Source organism: Gorilla gorilla, chromosome 10 (assembly GCF_029281585.2).
Source record: "Gorilla gorilla gorilla isolate KB3781 chromosome 10, NHGRI_mGorGor1-v2.1_pri, whole genome shotgun sequence".
Taxonomy (NCBI): Eukaryota; Metazoa; Chordata; class Mammalia; order Primates; family Hominidae; genus Gorilla; species Gorilla gorilla.
In genome coordinates, this window is record NC_073234.2 from 50,136,773 (window position 1) to 50,153,576 (window position 16,804).

The following is a 16,804-nucleotide window of genomic DNA, read 5'->3' on the forward strand; positions in this document are numbered from 1 at the left end:
CCCTCTGAGGCCTTCTCCTTGCAGCTGCCAGCCTATCCATCCCAGATAAAAGCAGACAACCTCTGCCAAGAGGGCTGGGCACATTCTCCAGAACCTGAACCACTGGACCAGGCTTGGAGGGTGGGATGACGTCTGGGGGTTGAAAACTTGTGAGCTGTCCCTACGGTGCAGTCAGAGCTTACAGCTCTAGGCTGGTGTCTGTCCAGTGTAGCTCCTGGCTTGGCAGTGGGAGCTGTTAGATATGACTAGGATCACATCAGCCTCTCCAGTGTGGCCCTTCTACCCTCCCAGGCCTGGCCTGAAAGATCAACCCGAGTTACTTTTCCATGACTGTGGCCCTGCCCTTCCCTGCTGACCCCTGCAGCCCCTAGCCCTGGAAACCATCCAGCCGGTAGACATGGGCCTGAAGCCCACATTCACATCTACCCACCCCAATGCCCTCTGTCCTCTTCCCTCTGCCCGGGGCTCTTCTCACCCCTTGGCTTCTGAGCAAGGCTCTTCCTCCACCCACAGATCAGTGCTGCTTCCCTCGGGGGACAGACCCAGATCCTGGGGTCCCTCACTACAGCTCCAGTCATTACCAGCGCCATTCCCAGCATGCCAGGGATCAGCAGTCAGATCCTCACCAATGCTCAGGGACAGGCAAGTGGCCAAAGACAGGGCTGGAGGGTGGGGACTGTGGAGAGGCTGGCCAGGGGATGGCGGCCAGGTCTTGGGCTGTGGGTCATAGAAACTCGGACAGATGTCAAGCTGTTCCTATCTCCTCTGTGGCGGCTTTCTGCCAATGCTGAAGCTGGGCAGGGGTGTACCCACCACTCTGTCCTGGAGGTGCTCAGATTACGTGGGAGTTTTCATTTATGGAGCACCCATGTTGTGGTCAGGCTTTATGCTAGGTGCTTTCTCATACATCATCTCACTTTCTTTGGAGTACAAATCTATTAGATGGAGATTTTTATTCCCATCTTACAGGACAGAAGGCTGAGGTTCAGAGCAATGAAAGCTACACAGCTAAAATGTGGCAGAACAAGGCAGGTCTCTGAATCCACATCCAGACCTATTCCTGCTCCACCATAGCTCTGAGGATGGAATAAAGGAAGTAGCCCTTAGAGTGTGAATCCTGCACTTTACTCATGCAGAAGCTGAGGCCAGAGCAGGTTGAGGGATTTGTCCATTAGTCTGTTCCCCTGGTGGTGTGGGGATTTGGGTTTGGGGTGGAGCTGGATGCTACCCTCACACCTGGGGTCCCTGCCTTATTTCCTCCCAGGTTATTGGAACCCTTCCATGGGTAGTGAACTCAGCTAGTGTGGCGGCCCCAGCACCAGCCCAAAGCCTGCAGGTCCAGGCCGTGACACCCCAGCTGTTGTTGAACGCCCAGGGCCAGGTGATTGCGACCCTGGCTAGCAGCCCCCTGCCTCCACCTGTGGCTGTCCGGAAGCCAAGCACACCTGAGTCCCCTGCTAAGAGTGAGGTACAGGGGCTGGGGGTGGTGGGGGGTGGGGCAGGCTCTGCTATCTGGCACCGGCTGCTTCACTCCAGACTGCCAGGCAGGACAGCATCTTCTGAAACTCCTAGGAGAGCAGGGCACTTCCTAAAGTGGGGGAGGTCCCAGAGTAGAAGGCCCACATGTATCCACACAGGTTCTGCCCAGGGAAACAGCACCACGAGACCCCCCTACTCACACGCACCCAAAATATGTATAGGTGCCCTCAGATGCCAGTGCTGTTCTAAGAAGGTCAGGGAGGTAGGTGATGGTCAAAGTAGACTGGGCCAGAATCAGCTTTAGGGTGAACAAACTTCCTGAAAAGCCCTGGGAAGTCAGTTCTGTACCCCATTCCTCTACCCCTCCATCCCTCCACCCCTCCACTCTGCACCGTGGCTTTGATTTACTCATTGCTCATTCTAGGAGTATTTATTGAGTGCCTACTATATTCCAAGTGCTGAAGACACACAGATGAATAAGATGCCTTCTTAGCCTTAGGTAGCTTGGCATTGGAGACCATTACAAGTCAGTGGGACAAAACTATCACAGGGACACAAAAATAAGGTGGTTTGGGGCCCTAGAGAAAAGAGCTCTTGACAAACTTGGGGGTTAGGCAAGACTTCATAGATAAGGGACATTGGACTATCATAAAGGGATAAAGCCAGGTGTAGTGGTGCTCACCTGTAGTCCCAGCTACTCAGGAGGCTAAGGCAGAGGATCGCTTGAGGCCAAGAGTTCAAGGCTGCAGTGTACAATGATCATGGCTGTGAATAGCCACTGCACTCCAGCCTGGACGACATAGCAAGACCCCATCTCTAAAAATAAAAAGGGATGAGTTGGATGTGAGAGTGTTCTACCTTCAGGGAACTGCAACAAGTGTCACATGCTAGAGAAGCAGTTCTCAAGCCTGTGCATCAGAATCCCCTGGAGGCCTTGCTGGAATGAAGATTCCTGGGTCCCACCTCAGAGTTTCTTATTCAGTAGATCTGAAGTGGGGTCCAAGAGTTTGCATTCCTAAGTTCCCAGGTCACAATATGGCCAGTGGTTCGCAAATGTAGCATGCACTTCCAAGTTTTGTAAATAACCTCTTAGCTTTATCTGTGAACAGGGATCATAAGGGTACCAACTTCAGAAGGTTATGAATGCTAAAGGATATATTATACATAGGCAATGAACACTGGCGCACAGAAAGCACTTGAAAAACAAGCAGTAGTTCTTGTTATTACCATTATCGGGTAAGGTAGTAGGGAACTGCTGATGCTAAAGGGCGTTAGCAAGGAAATGGCTGACCAGATGAGCCTTTTTTTTTTTTTTTTGAGACCAGGGTCTTGCTCTGTTGCCCGGGCTGGAGTGCAGTGACGTGACCTCGGCTCACTGCAACCTCTGCTCCTAGACTCAATCAATCCTCCCACTTCAGCCTCCCCGGTAGCTGGGACTACAGGTGTGCACCACCACACCTGGCTAATTTTTGTATTTTTTGTAGAGACAGGGTTTTGCCACATTGCCCAGGCTGGTCTCAAACTCCTGAACTCAAGTGATAAGCCCACCTCAGCCTCCCAAAGTGCTGGTATTACAGGCATGTGACACCGTGCCCAGCTGAGAGATGCATTTTTAAAAAATCCCTGTTATAGGCTGGGCACAGTTTCTCAGGCTTGTAATCCCAGCACTTTGGTAGGCCGAGGTGGGTGGATCACCTGAGGCCAGGAGTTCAAGACCAGCCTGCCCAACATGGTGAAACCTCGTCTCCACTAAAAATACAAAAATTAGCCAGGTGTGGTGGCGGGCACCTGTAATCCTAGCTACTTGGGAGGCCGAGGTAGGAGAATTGCTTGAACCCGGGAGGCAGAGGTTGTGATGAGCCGAGATAGTGCTACTGCACTCCAGCCTGGGCAACAAAGTGAGACTCCGTCTCAAAAAAAAAAAAATCCCCGTTATTCACATGGTGTCAAGAACTGGACTGTGGTGAGGCAGTTTAAACAGCTCTAGGGAGAGTCAAGGAGCTCTGAACTAAGTCAAAGGCCCTGGGGATGAAGAAGCAATGGACTTGAGATGTACCAGGGGTAGAATCCAGGAAACAGGACCATCCTGGAGAAATCTGTACTTCCTAGAAAGCTTTTTTTCTTTTTAATCATACCAAATACTTTCATATATTTATAGTTTCTTCTGATTACAAATAGGATATGTGGTTTTTACAAAAATTCTAATATTTTGTGTAATGTAAAAAGTAAAAATTCCTTCTAATTCCAACTCCAGAGACAACTTCTTTTGATAGCTCACTTTATATGCCTCAAGAGTTTGTTTTTCTGGAAATTCATATGTATTTCTTAAAGGCATTATTCCATAAAAACTGATTTTCTTTTTTTTATTATTTTTTATTTCTTGAGATGGAGTCTCACTCTGTTGCCCAGGCTGAAGTGCAGTGGCATGATCTCTCGGCTTACTGCAACCTCTGCCTGCCGTGTTCAAGCGATTCTCCTGCCTCAGCCTCCCCAGTAGCCGGGATTATAGGTGCGTGCCACCATGCCTGGCTAATTTTTGTATTTTTAGTAAGAGATGGGGTTTCACTATGTTAGCCAGGCTGGTCTTGAACTCCTGACTTCAGGTGATCCGCCCCCTTTGGCTTCCCAAAGTGCTGGGATTAAGGCGTGAGCCACCGCGCCCGACCACATTTTTCACTTAGGGCTATGACTCAGACATCAGAGTAGTTAAGAGGTATACCTTCTCCCTTTTAATGGCTGCACTGTCTGTCTTGGTAGAGAGATACCAAAAGCCATCTACCAGTTTCCCTGTTCAATGCGCATTTGGGGCCTGAGAGGCTCTAAAATCAGGTTGAGGCTGCTTCTTTGAGGGCAGAGATTTGGAAGCAGTTATCCCAAGGGTGAGCACTTGTTGGGGCTTTGGCCAAGTGTACTGAACCTTTCTGAGCCTCTCGCCTGCCTGTGTCACAGTTGGGTGTGAAGCTCCAGGTTGGTAGGGCAGGTTGCTGTGCTTATTTAGTATAATTCAGTCACTATTGTTGGGTGGGTATTAATAAGGTGTTTCTAGTCTTGCTTTTTTTTTTGAGACGGAGTCTCACTCTGTCGCCCAGTCTGGAGTGCAGTGGCGCGATCTTGGCTCATTGCAACCTCCGCCTCCCAGGTTCAAGCAATTCTCCTGCTTCAGTCTCCTGAGTAGCTGGAATTACAGGCACCCACCACCATGCCCAGCTAATTTTTGTATTTTTAGTAGAGACAGGGTTTTGCCACATTGCCCAGGCTGATATCAAACTCCCAACCTCAAGTGATCCTCCCGCCTTGGCTTCCCAAAGTGTTGGGATTACAGGCATCAGCCACCATGCCCTGCCTAGTCTTGTTTTATGATAGAGCCCAGCTGGGAATGTCCTGCATGCGTGAGGATTTCATGTCTGTTTTTGCCCTGCCTCTGGTCCACCCAGGGATTTTAACTCCCTGAGCCTGGCAGAGGGCAGCAAAGGCTTGTTGTCTGTCCTTTCACAGGTGCAGCCCATCCAGCCCACACCAACCGTGCCCCAGCCTGCTGTGGTCATTGCCAGCCCAGCTCCAGCAGCCAAGCCATCTGCCTCTGCTCCTATCCCAATTACCTGCTCAGAGACCCCCACCGTCAGCCAGTTGGTGTCCAGTAAGTGGCTCCTGGAGGAGTAGTGTGGAGAAGTGGGGAGGCATTTATTTGGGCACCCAATCTCTTCAGATGCTGCTTTCCTTGATATCCTGGGGTCCAGAGGGGAAGGGCAGAGGCCCAATATGAGGGGCTGGCTTTTTTATTCCCATTCCTATTGAGGTGGAGTTTGGGCACAATGACAGTGGAGGCTGTCAAACTGGCTGGCTGGCTGCTTTTCGGAGAGGCTGAGCCATGGGCTGTCTCCGCTATGGTCTCTCGCCCAGTATTTGAGGAATGTGGGTGACCAACAAGTGTGTTTGGGGCCAGGCCTAGGGAGAATGGGGGAGGGTGAGCAGTTAGAGCTGGAAGAACTTGAAAATAGCTCCTTACCCCTGGAGAGGTTAGTTTAGGCCCCTTTTCTTCAACTCTTGCTTGTCTTGGGGACAAAGGTGATAAGGGTCTTGAAGGTGCATGAGCCTTTTCCCAGGTGTCCTCACCTCTCACTACTGTGTCAGTTCAGACCAATGAGCCAGATAAGCAGGGATGGTTCCCATGTTACACACTCATCCCTGCTCCCTCCCTCTGGCCTAGAGCCACATACTCCAAGTCTGGATGAGGATGGGATCAACTTAGAAGAGATCCGGGAGTTTGCCAAGAACTTTAAGATCCGGCGGCTCTCGCTGGGCCTTACACAGACCCAGGTGGGTCAGGCTCTGACTGCAACGGAAGGTCCAGCCTACAGCCAGTCAGCCATCTGCCGGTGAGTAAGGCTGCCCTAGACAGGATTAGGGCCTGCTCAGCTGCCTGATGCCACCGGGCACTCATGGGGACCTGGGCACCGGCCCCTTTTCCATATGCCCCCTTGCTCCAGCCTTTTTCCAGATAAGGAAGACCATCTTAAGGGTAGATATGAACACCTGGGGTAGTCAAAGACTGACTCTGTCCTTCTGAGGTCCTCTGAAGATTATCCTCCAATCCTGGGCATTAATATGGGTCTTCTTTGGGGAACCCAAGACCCTAATCCACTGAGGAATTCTAGCAGGAAAGGAGTACAGCTTATAAAATTAGTCACCAAAGTGGGAACTTCCATTCTATGTTGGCCCTTAACTGTAACCCACCATACCTCATCATGCTCCCATCTCCCCTCTAACAAGGCATGACTGTAAAGTAACATAGCTGAGTTTTCTGTAAGCAGCCTACAAACTGGTTTTGGTGCCAGGAGGGATAGAGTTTCAAACAAGAATAAGCGCATGGCTCAGGGATGGCCAAAAGGTTTCATCTGCCTGCCAGCTCCATAGGTCAGGCTAGAGTGACCTTTAGAGTGCCTCCAGCATCCTGTGGAGAATCCTGTCACCACACCCAGCTCAGCCAGGAAGAGCAGCCTGACTTGTTAGTGATGCTGCTATGGGAGTGTGACTGGAGGCCTCCCAAGGTGACTCCTCAAAGGACTTCATTCATTTAGGGAAACGGTCTAGAATGGTTGTTTGGAAGGCAGTTGCACTATTATTATTCCACTACTGACTGAGCCGAGGCCGTGGGAATGGTTTCCCTGTTAGGACCGGGCACATCAGAGGGTCTGAGGAGTCTGGGCTTGGCCAAACTAGAGGGGTCTTGGTGGAGGTGGTGAGGGGAGCACTGGGTACAGTCTCACCAGCCCCTAGAGGAGCGGCCCCTTGAGGATGGAGCCTGCACCTAGGTGCGGGGTGTGCCAAAGAGACCAACATGCTCTCACTGCCTCTTTCTGGGTATGGGTTGCCCACAGGTTCGAGAAGCTAGACATCACACCCAAGAGTGCCCAGAAGCTAAAGCCGGTGCTGGAAAAGTGGCTAAACGAAGCTGAACTGCGGAATCAGGAAGGCCAGCAGAACCTGATGGAGTTTGTGGGAGGCGAGCCCTCCAAGAAACGCAAACGCCGCACCTCCTTCACCCCCCAGGCCATAGAGGCTCTCAATGCCTATTTTGAGAAGAACCCACTGCCCACAGGCCAGGAGATCACTGAAATTGCTAAGGAGCTCAACTATGACCGTGAGGTAGTGCGGGTCTGGTTCTGCAATCGGCGCCAGACGCTCAAGAACACCAGCAAGCTGAACGTCTTTCAGATCCCTTAGGGCTCAGCCCCTGGCCCTGTGTTCTAGCACTTTGTCCATTTCCCGTGGCATCCGGCTGCAGTCACTGCCATGACAGCCCCTGTCATTTTGCCACGTGCAGCTGTGCTCACCCCAGGTCATCAGACTCCACCGTGTGCATGTGCATCAATGTCCCTCTTTTCTCCCACACATCTCACATCATGGGGAGGCCAGAGGGGGCCACACGAGAACTCCAGGCTCTGGGCTGGTCACTCCGAAGAAGAGGATTTGTGACGTCACTTAGAGAAGCACCTTGCTAGCATGGTTTCTGCAGGGTGAATTCTGGTGGGGAACCAGAAACTCCCTGTCTTTGGGGCAGGGCTAAAGCAGCTCCTAAGGACCACTGGCCATTAGCTCTTGCTTTTGATGGTGTTCTCTTTCCACCTTCTCTTCTCCTTTGCTCCTCTGTGTTAGTGTGGCAGGTATGACAACTCATCCAGTGGAAACACAGCCTCACACTGCCCTTCCGCCCCCACACTTTGCCTGCAGGCGCACCGAAAGGACCCGGGAGATAAAATTCAAAAAAGTGTGATGTGCTGCTCAGAAGGTCAGACTCAATGTCTGCCTTGACCTCAAGGTCAGAAGGTTCCCAAACCCCTGGGGCTGGAACATGGGATCTCCTCTTCCACCTCTTCCTGGTTCCTTTGCGGGGAAAATTGCACTAAAACAGAACCTTTTCTTAATCCATGTTGGAAGGAAGCAACAGTGAACTCTACCTGTTCTGGAGTTGTCCTGGGTCTGCAGAAGGTTGGGAATTTAGAAAATAAGGCTGTTCTTTCATATTTTAATCTAATCTCTGTCAATGGCCATCCCTCCCACAAAAAAACGTGGGTTAAGAGAACTTGCAGACTGGATATGCAAGCAAACGGGCAACTCTGGAGAAAAATAAGGAAAGGAATGCTGACTTTCTCTTTCTCTTGTCCCCACACCCATTCCCAACCCAATACTGGGGCCTTCTCAAAAGGAGCAAATTAAACAATAAACCAGACAGCAAGGCCCTGGGGGAAAGGACAACATCCTGAAATAAATGATGGAGCCTGGGAAGGTCTCTTGTGGAAGTTGACTTAACTCTAATTTTCTTTGTAACTTTAAGCCTTGGATACAGGAGGAGAAATCTCATTTTGTCGAGTCTCAGACCATGTCTGTGTGTAAGCAATCCCCACAGTGTCTTCTGAGCCAAGAACACCCCCAGATCAGATTGAGTTTTGCTTCTAGACAGGGTAGCTATGGTACCTTGGGGGTTAGCTCTCATCCAAGCTGTTAAGTGAGTTTCCAGCCTCACTGTGGCTGGAAAGCCCCTAAAATTCAGTATGTAACTCCAGGAAGTCAGGAGAGAACTGAGATTTGCCTAGATGACCACAGGCTTGCGGTGTAGATTATCCCTAAAGGGCCCCAAGTCACGGGGGTCAACCACCCCTCTCTTCATTACTCTTATCCTTACAGAGGCTGGTCTCTAACAGCTGCCTCCAGTGGACCTCCCATGATCCACCCTGAGGGAAGGACCATCAGGTGGGGACACATCACCACCTCTGTCAGTCACTGGTGCAGAGCCACCTCCTAGCCTAGCTTCCTCTGGTGTCCTGTTTCCTTTCCCACTTACTGTTGGTGCCTCCCAGGCCCTGCAATGCCAGCGTGGCCACCCTCTTGGTAGCCTGGCCAGTGAGAGGAGGACAGTTGTGTGCTGAATTAGCACATGCACGTGCAGCGCGCACAGGCGCGCACACACACACATACACGCTCTGCTGCATTTGGACAAACCATGCCTGCCAGAGTGTAGCAGAGGTGAGGAAGCAGGTGGGCAGCTTGCCTGACCCAGCTTCCCAGGAGAGCGTGTCTCCAACAGAGAGTCTCCACACTCTAGTTCAGGGTTATCGACCTGCCTCAGTGAGATGACAGACTCATTTGGGAGGGGTGTTGCAAACAAGTTTTCAGGGAGAATAGTTAAGTTCCAGAGCTTGTAAAGGATTCAGTGACTGACACTTCAGTAAATTAGGCCAGGCACATTGGCTTATGCCTGTAATTCCAACACTTTGGAAGGCCAAGATGGGTGGATCATTTGAGGTCAGGAGTTTGAGACCAGCCTGACCAACATGGTGAAACCCCATTTCTACTAAAAATACAAAAATTAGCCAGGTGTGGTGGTACACATCTGTAACCCCAGCTACTTGGGAGGTGGAGGCAGGAGAATTGCTTGAACCTGGGAGGTTGCAATGAGCTGAGATCACACTACTTCACTCCAGCCTGGGTGACAGAGCAAGACTCTGTCTCAAACAAAAACTTACAGCGATGCAGGTTTTCATGCTCAGACGCTTGCATTCAGGTATGCTTTCTTTTTTGAGAGAGACAAATGGGTCACAGCTGGCACCCTGGGAATAGCACATAATCCAGGGTGTGTCTGTGGCGGTGGACGTGCAGGGGAACACCATCTGTCCTGTGTCATGATGGGAAAACAATCATGAACCACTGGTCTAAATTGGGCCTGGCCATGCTTTCTCAGCCCCTCCCTCATTTAAATTTGTCTTCCCAAAGCTGAGCTAAAACTAAACCATTTCTCCTCTGCTGGAATGATGGATTGGTCATTCAGAGGAACAATACCAGGGGTGGGAGGTTTGCTGGCTGAGTTCCCCAGGCATGGGGGTGCAGGGTGTCCCTGAAGTTTACCCAAAGCACAGCTCGCTGGCCTGTGACCTCTGCCCTTCCTCCCACAGTGTAAGACCCCCCAGGAAGAAGCTGGGGCCTGAACCTCTCACCTAGGAGGTAGGTTTATTTTATTTTTTGTTAGCATCAGGCTCTGAAAGGAGTTGGTATACGTTTTGTTTTGAAAACATCTTCTGGACTTACACCAGAGCTTAGTGTCATCTTTACTATGGAAAGAGAGGAGAACGGACAGAAATGGTTTAACTGTGTGGAGTTTTGTTTGTTTTGTTTTAAATGGAAGAAAGACCAAAACTTTCCTGGTGGATCAGCTAGGGCCTTTGACTCTGCATTACCATGGCATTTTATCCAGGTGAAGTCCAGGGAAAGAACTCAGCCAAATGGACTAAGGAACACACGAGTTTGGAATGCGAGACTCTGACATTTTTGTGTTCTTGGAAATCCAATTACCTTCCCATGCCCAGATTTCCTTCCTGCCTCATGGACCAGGCTCTGGCACTGAGGTTCTCACTGTTCCCAACACAGACAAAGCTTCCTGAGGGCTGGAGGGGCAGCAAGGGGAGAGGAGAATGGGGAAGAAGCGCTTGATGTAGTTGTGTGGAATAAACAGTATTTTTTCTTTTGTACTGGTCTGCTTGTTTCCTGTTCACTCTTCAGGGTAGAAATATTAGTGAAACAGTGTCAGAGGACAGGGAAGTGACAGTCTTTGCTGTCAGGTTGCAGCCTGGAAAATCCCATTGCAAGAAAGCAGGGGTCAGTACTCTGGATTCCCACTTCAGAAGTCCCTGCTTGGGCCCTCCTGCCACCAACGACCCTCCCATCACATTGGGGATTCAGTTCTAGAGACAGAAGGGCACAGGGTCTCCTTTTAGAACACCCTTCTTATACCTAGAGCCCCAGAATTCTCTGCCAAGCCCACTTCCTGGACCCCTCCTCTCTGGGTTCCAGGAGCTGTGCTGTTGGTGTGCACACTTGTAGGTCTAAGAGGTGGCTGCCTTAGTCTGCTCTGGTTGCTACAACAAAGTACCTTAGACTCAGTGCCTTACAGACAAGAGAAATTTATTGCTCACAGTTTTGGAGACTGGAAAGTCCAAGATCAAGGTCAAGATCAAGGTCGATGTCTGATGAGAGCCCTCTTCCTCGTAGACAGGTATCTTTTCACTGTAACCTCACATGGTGGAAGGGCAAGCAAGCTCCCTTGGCCTCTTTTATAAGGGAGCTAATCCCATTAATCTTACTTGACTAATCGCACCCCAAAAGGCCCCAGCTTAATCCAGTCAGCCCTCCATATCCCTGGGGTCTGTGTCCTCAGATACAACCTCAGATGGAAAATACAATATTCAAAAACAACAACAGGCCGGGTGTGGTGGCTATTGCCTGTAATCCCAGCACTTTGGGAGGCCAAGGCAGGCGGATTGCCTGAGCTCAGGAGTTCGCAACCAGCTTGGGCAGCATGGTAAAACCCCATCTCTACTAAAAATACAAAAATTAACCAGGTGTGGTGGTACATGCCTGTAATCCCAGCTATTTGGGAGGCTGAGGCACAAGAATTGCTTGAACCCAGGAGATGGAGGTTGCAGTGAGCCGAGATCGTACCACTGCACTCCAGCCTGGGTAACAGAGCAAGACTCTGCCTCCAAACAAACAAACAACCCAACCCCCCAATACAGCAGTAAAAAACAAAACAAAACAAACAAAAAATGTCAATATCGTATAACAACTATTTACATAGCATTTACATTATATTAGTAGGTATTATAAGTAACCCAGAGATAATTTTATGCAAGAGGATGTGCATAGGAGGTTATGTGGAAATACTACACTGTTTTTGGTGGGTTTTGTTTTGTTTCTAGAGACAAGAGTCTCACTTGTTGGCCCAGGCTGGAGTGCAGTGGCACGATCACAGCTCACTAGATTTCCCTGGCTCAAGTGATCCTCCCACCTCAGCCTCCCAAATGGCTGGGTCTACAGGCATGTGCCACCACACCTGGCTAATTTTTTTATTTTCATTTTTAGAGATGGGGTCTCACTATGTTGCCCAGGCTGGAGTACACCATTTTATATGAGAGACTTGAGCATCTGTGGATTTTGGTATCCTCAGGCATCCTGAAACCAATCCCCGACAGATATGGAAGGACAACTGTACTATCACATTGGGGATTCAGTTTCATTATAGGAATTTTTGGGAAACACAAACATTCAGCCCAGCCGTGGCCAAAGGGCAGCTGTTTGTCAGACAGTAGGGTGACAGAGCTTGGATATGTAGACTAGGGTGTCTACACATGTACGTCAGGCTCTTTGCAGTGCAAGATGGGGAGAGGGAAGAGAAGGCAGCCAACGGGCTGAGGGCCAGGACTGGGGCACATTCTAGCATGGGACTTCAAGGAGTTCTAAATCCAAACCTGGCCTCCCAGGTCACTATAAAGGTATACTCTTCAGGATAGGAAGCCAGAACTTTAATAATTAGTTTGACTTATACTTTACAAAAAGGTGACTATATGGTAAGCAAGACTTTGTATTATTCCCCAGGACTGTCACCTGAGCTTAGAGCTGAGAGCACACCTGTCATGAGGGTCTCTCTTGGTTTGTCTACTTCCTAGGAGCAGGGTTCATGACATCTGTCTCTCAGGTCCCTCTCCCCTGACACTCAGCTGGTATTGATGACGTCTGGGCTACCTAATACTAAACTGGTGAGAGCAGCCGGGAGCAGTGGCTCATGCCTGTAATCCCAGCACTTTGGGAGGCCGAGGCGGGTGGTTCACCTGAGGTCAGGAGTTTGAGACCAGCCTGGCCAACATGGCAAAACCCTGTCTCTACTAAAAATATAAAAATTGGCCAGGCGTGGGGGCACAAGCCTGTAATCCCAACTACTTGGGTGGCTGAGGCATGAGAATCGCTTGAGCCTGGGAGGCAGAGCCTACAGTGAACCGAGATCAAGCCGCTGCACTCCAGCCTGGATGACAGAGTGAGACCCTGTCTCAAAAAAATAAACAAACAAATAAATAAAAATAAACCGGTGAGAGCAAGACAGCACCTTTGATTCTACCCAACCAACATTCCTGAGCTGGGCACTGTGCTGGATTCTGGACCATGCCTCACCTCTTCACCCCTACCCAGGGAGATAATAAATGTCTAAGCCTCTGATGCAAAGCTTAGGGATCAGAGGAGCTTTACAGTACTCTGAAACAATGGGGCAAAAATTCAAACAGAAGCCAGCACTTACCTTTTGCATAGATTTTACGTAGATATTACATAGATCTTATATAGATATTAGCTATCCACGCTGGGCTGTGACTCCTCATTACACAGGCTAGGGGCCTACAGTAGGTGCTTGATAAATGGCAGATGATTGACTCAATGTATTTCATACCCTCTCCTTCACGGAAATAATGACAGCTGAGTCCCTGACTTCAGGTTCCTGGGAGAAAGCAGGACTATGAGATTCAGCTTAGCTATGCCGGGTTGGGTGTGTGAAATGTGAGAGTGAATAGAATCTGGGCAGCAGCTGGCTGTGACCTGAGACAGACAGCTCCCAGCAGCTCCCACCAGCAAGGTCGGTTGGAGCTGATAGCTCTGGCTCAGACCAGCTGAGGGTGGCTCTTGGCATTTGGCCCAGGAAGGCTTTAGAGGATGAAGGGACTGCAGTCTTTATTCCCAGGCCTGGGAAGTCTATTGTGTTGTGGATGGCTCTGATGGGGGAACTGATGTTTTATGGATATGGGCTGGTTTCTGGACTTCTCTAGTCTTCTCTAGAGGAGAAGAGCCTGAGGTAGAACTGTGGGGCTGTGAAAACTTCTGATTTCCTTTCCTTTCAACTGCAGGGTCCTTCAGAGAAGCCACACTAGGTCTCACAGGTGGGTGGCAGGAAGAGGTGAAGAGTTAAAACAAGATGGTCAGTCCCTAAAAATGCCTGCCTGGGGAATGGTTTCTTCTTGTACCTGGAGGAAAATGTCCACTGATTAACTGGGAAACCCAATGACATTGACTGACTTGATTACTCGAGTGAAAAGGGAAGGCTAGGGGATGAATGGGTACCGACCCAAGGCATGCACACCCTCAAGCCTCTGAGAGAACTGATTTGTCTTATGAGATAGGCAAGACAGCTGCTAGGGTGCCCTCCTTGTCAATAATAACAATAGCTAGCCTTTACTGATCACTAGTCAGAGTGCTAGGCACTCTTGTAAGCACTTAACATGCACCATCTCAGTTAATTCTCACAGTATTTCTATAAAGTAAGAAATATTATTATGTCCACTTTGCAGATAGGGAATTGAGGTGCTCGGAGCATGAGCAATCTACTCAGTGCTGCTTTGTGAACAGCAAAACCGGGATTTGAACCCAGGTAGGTTGTCTGTAAAGCTTTTGTGCTTGACTTTACCTCATACAGGCTCTGAGAGGTGGGTGGGACCTTGAGGTTGCGGTGTGTTTGTGTGTTCTGATCTTTTTTTTTTTTTTTTTTTTTTTGAGATGGAGTCTCACAGTGTTGCCCAGGCTGGAGTACAGTGGTGCAGTCTCGGCTCACTGCAACCTCTGCCTCCTGGGTGCAAATGATTCTCCTGCCCCAGCCTCCCAGGTAGCTGGGATTACAGGTGCCCGCCACCACACCCAGCTAATTTTTTGTATTTGTAGTAGAGACGGGGTCTCACTATTTTGGCCAGGCTGGTCTCAAACTCCTGACCTCATGATCTGCCCACCTCAGCCTCCCAAAGTGCTGGGATTACAGGTGTGAACCAACGTGCCCAAAGTGATCTTTTTGGTAGAGTTTCCACATGTTTCTACCTACCAGGGTAGACCCTGCTATGTCCCATATTGATGGTGTCCAGTTTTAGGATCCAATCTTGAGAAATGAACCCCCCATGATGAGCCTTAACTTAAACAATCCAGAACACTGAATTTGGAGCTCTGTGCCACAGGTACTCTGATTTATTTTTATTTTTATTTTGAGACGGAGTCTCGCTCTGTCACCCAGGTGGGAGTGCAGTGGCTCGATCTCGGCTCACTGCAATCTCCACCTCCCGGGTTCACGCCATTCTCTTGCCTCGGCCTCCCAAGTAGCTGGGACTACAGGTGCCCGCCACCACGTCCGGCTAATTTTTAAAATATTTTTAGTAGAGATGGGGTTTCACCGTGTTAGCCAGGATGGTCTCGATCTCCTGGCCTCGTGATCTGCCCGCCTCGGCCTCCCAAAGTGCTGGGATTACAGGCGTGAGCCACCGTGCCCAGCCGGTACTCTGATTTATTATGTGTAATAGAAGCCAGGATTTTTATTGCGGGATTAATTTATGGGTACAAAAATTTGATCTACTGATAGGTGTTGCTGGATTTCTTTCTTCTCCTTTGAAAAGGAGTTTTGCTCTTGTCGCCCAGGCTGGAGTGCAATGGCACAATCTTGGCTCACTGCAACCTCCAACTCCCAGATTCAAGTGATTCCCCTCCCTCAGCCTCCTAAGTAGTTGGGATTACAGATGCACGCCACCAGGCCCAGCTAATTTTTATATTTTTAGTAGAGATGTGGTTTCACCATGTTGGCCCGGCTGGTCTCGAACTCTTGACCTCAGGTGATCCACCTACCTCTGCCTCACAAAGTGCTGGGATTACAGGCATGAACCACCTCACCCAGGCCAGTGTTGCCAGATTTCTAAGGGAACATCTAGTGGTCTTTTCTTGGAGGCAGAGCCTTCTGGGCTGCTCCTGGAATCTCTCCCATCCTGGCACTCCAATTTCATTCTTAGTTACGTTGGGGAGGGGAAGAGTATGGGAAAAGTTCACTTTCCGAGTCACAGAATTCCAGGGGTAAACAGTGTGTGAAGTCTTCTTTCCCAAGGGAGAACTGGAGTCAAGGGCATGACTCCAGGCTTACCTACACTCTACTTGGGAGGGGCTGAGGCTTAGGAGTCTCCTCTTATTTCACCTCAGTGTGTTTTAGAATTAATAAGTGGCAAGGAGGACTTCTGTGCAGTGTTTATTTTGGTTCAGATATTAAACTTAGTCCCAAACATTTCGAAGAAGTACATGTGTGTCTTTTCCTAAATATTTTCCAGGGCACAGGGCTCCCTGATATTCCTGGATGTGGCACAGTCATCTCTTCGAAACATCTAATATGATTACTCTTTGTTTTTTTTAAAGTCCATTCCCTTTGAACTATTCTTCCGTGAATGAGAAAACATGCTTCATCCAATATTCCTTCATGGGCACAATGTTCTAAAAATTCAATATTCTCACCTCCACAAGTTTCAAAACTCATCTCTGAAAGGAAAAATAGGTAAGAAGCAGATCTTTTTATTTATTTATTTAATTTTAATTTTTTTTTTTTTTTTTTTTTTTGAGATGGAGTCTCGCTCTGTCACTCAGGCTGGAGTGCAGTGGCGCAATCTCGGCTCACTGCAAGCTCTGCCTCCCGGGTTCACGCCATTCTCCTGCCTCAGCCTCTCCGAGTAGCTGGGATTACAGGCGCCTGCCACCATGTCCGGCTAATTTTTTTTTTGTATTTTTAGTAGAGACAGGGTTTCACCGTGGTCTCGATCTCCTGACCTCGTGATCTGCCCGCCTCGGCCTCCCAAAGTGCTGGCATTACAAGCGTGAGCCACTGCGCCCGGCCTATTTATTTTTAATTTTTTTTTTTTTTTTTGAGATGGAGTCTCACTATGTCACCCAAGCTGGAGTGCAATGGTGTGATCTTGGCTCACTGCAACCTCTGCCTCCCGGGTTCAAGGGATTCTCCTGCCTTAACCTCCTGAGTAGCTGGGATTATAGGCACCTGCCACCACACCTGGCTAAAATTTGTATTTTTAGTAGAGATGGGGTTTCACCATGTTGGCCAGGCTGGTCTTGAACTCCTGACCTCAGATGATCCACCCGCCTAGGCCTCCCAAAGTGCTGGGATTACAGGCGTTAGCCACTGCGCCTGGCAAAGCAGATCTTTTTAAAG

At 49.5% G+C, this 16,804-nt stretch overlaps 1 protein-coding gene across 6 annotated transcripts in view; it reads left to right on the plus strand.

Moving 5' to 3' along the window:
• Positions 1–10,502, plus strand: part of POU6F1 (POU class 6 homeobox 1) — a 30,957-nt gene extending 20,455 nt beyond the window's left edge. For all 6 annotated transcript variants that reach the window (XM_063693982.1, XM_063693984.1, XM_063693985.1 and 3 more), the window contains 5 exons: positions 514–642; positions 1,265–1,468; positions 4,975–5,116; positions 5,687–5,855; positions 6,858–10,502. In XM_063693982.1, coding sequence (XP_063550052.1) covers positions 514–642; positions 1,265–1,468; positions 4,975–5,116; positions 5,687–5,855; positions 6,858–7,203 — 990 coding nt within the window. In that variant the 3' untranslated portion in view covers positions 7,204–10,502. The remainder of the gene's footprint in view (positions 1–513; positions 643–1,264; positions 1,469–4,974; positions 5,117–5,686; positions 5,856–6,857) is intronic.
• Positions 10,503–16,804: the final 6,302 nt, after the last annotated feature.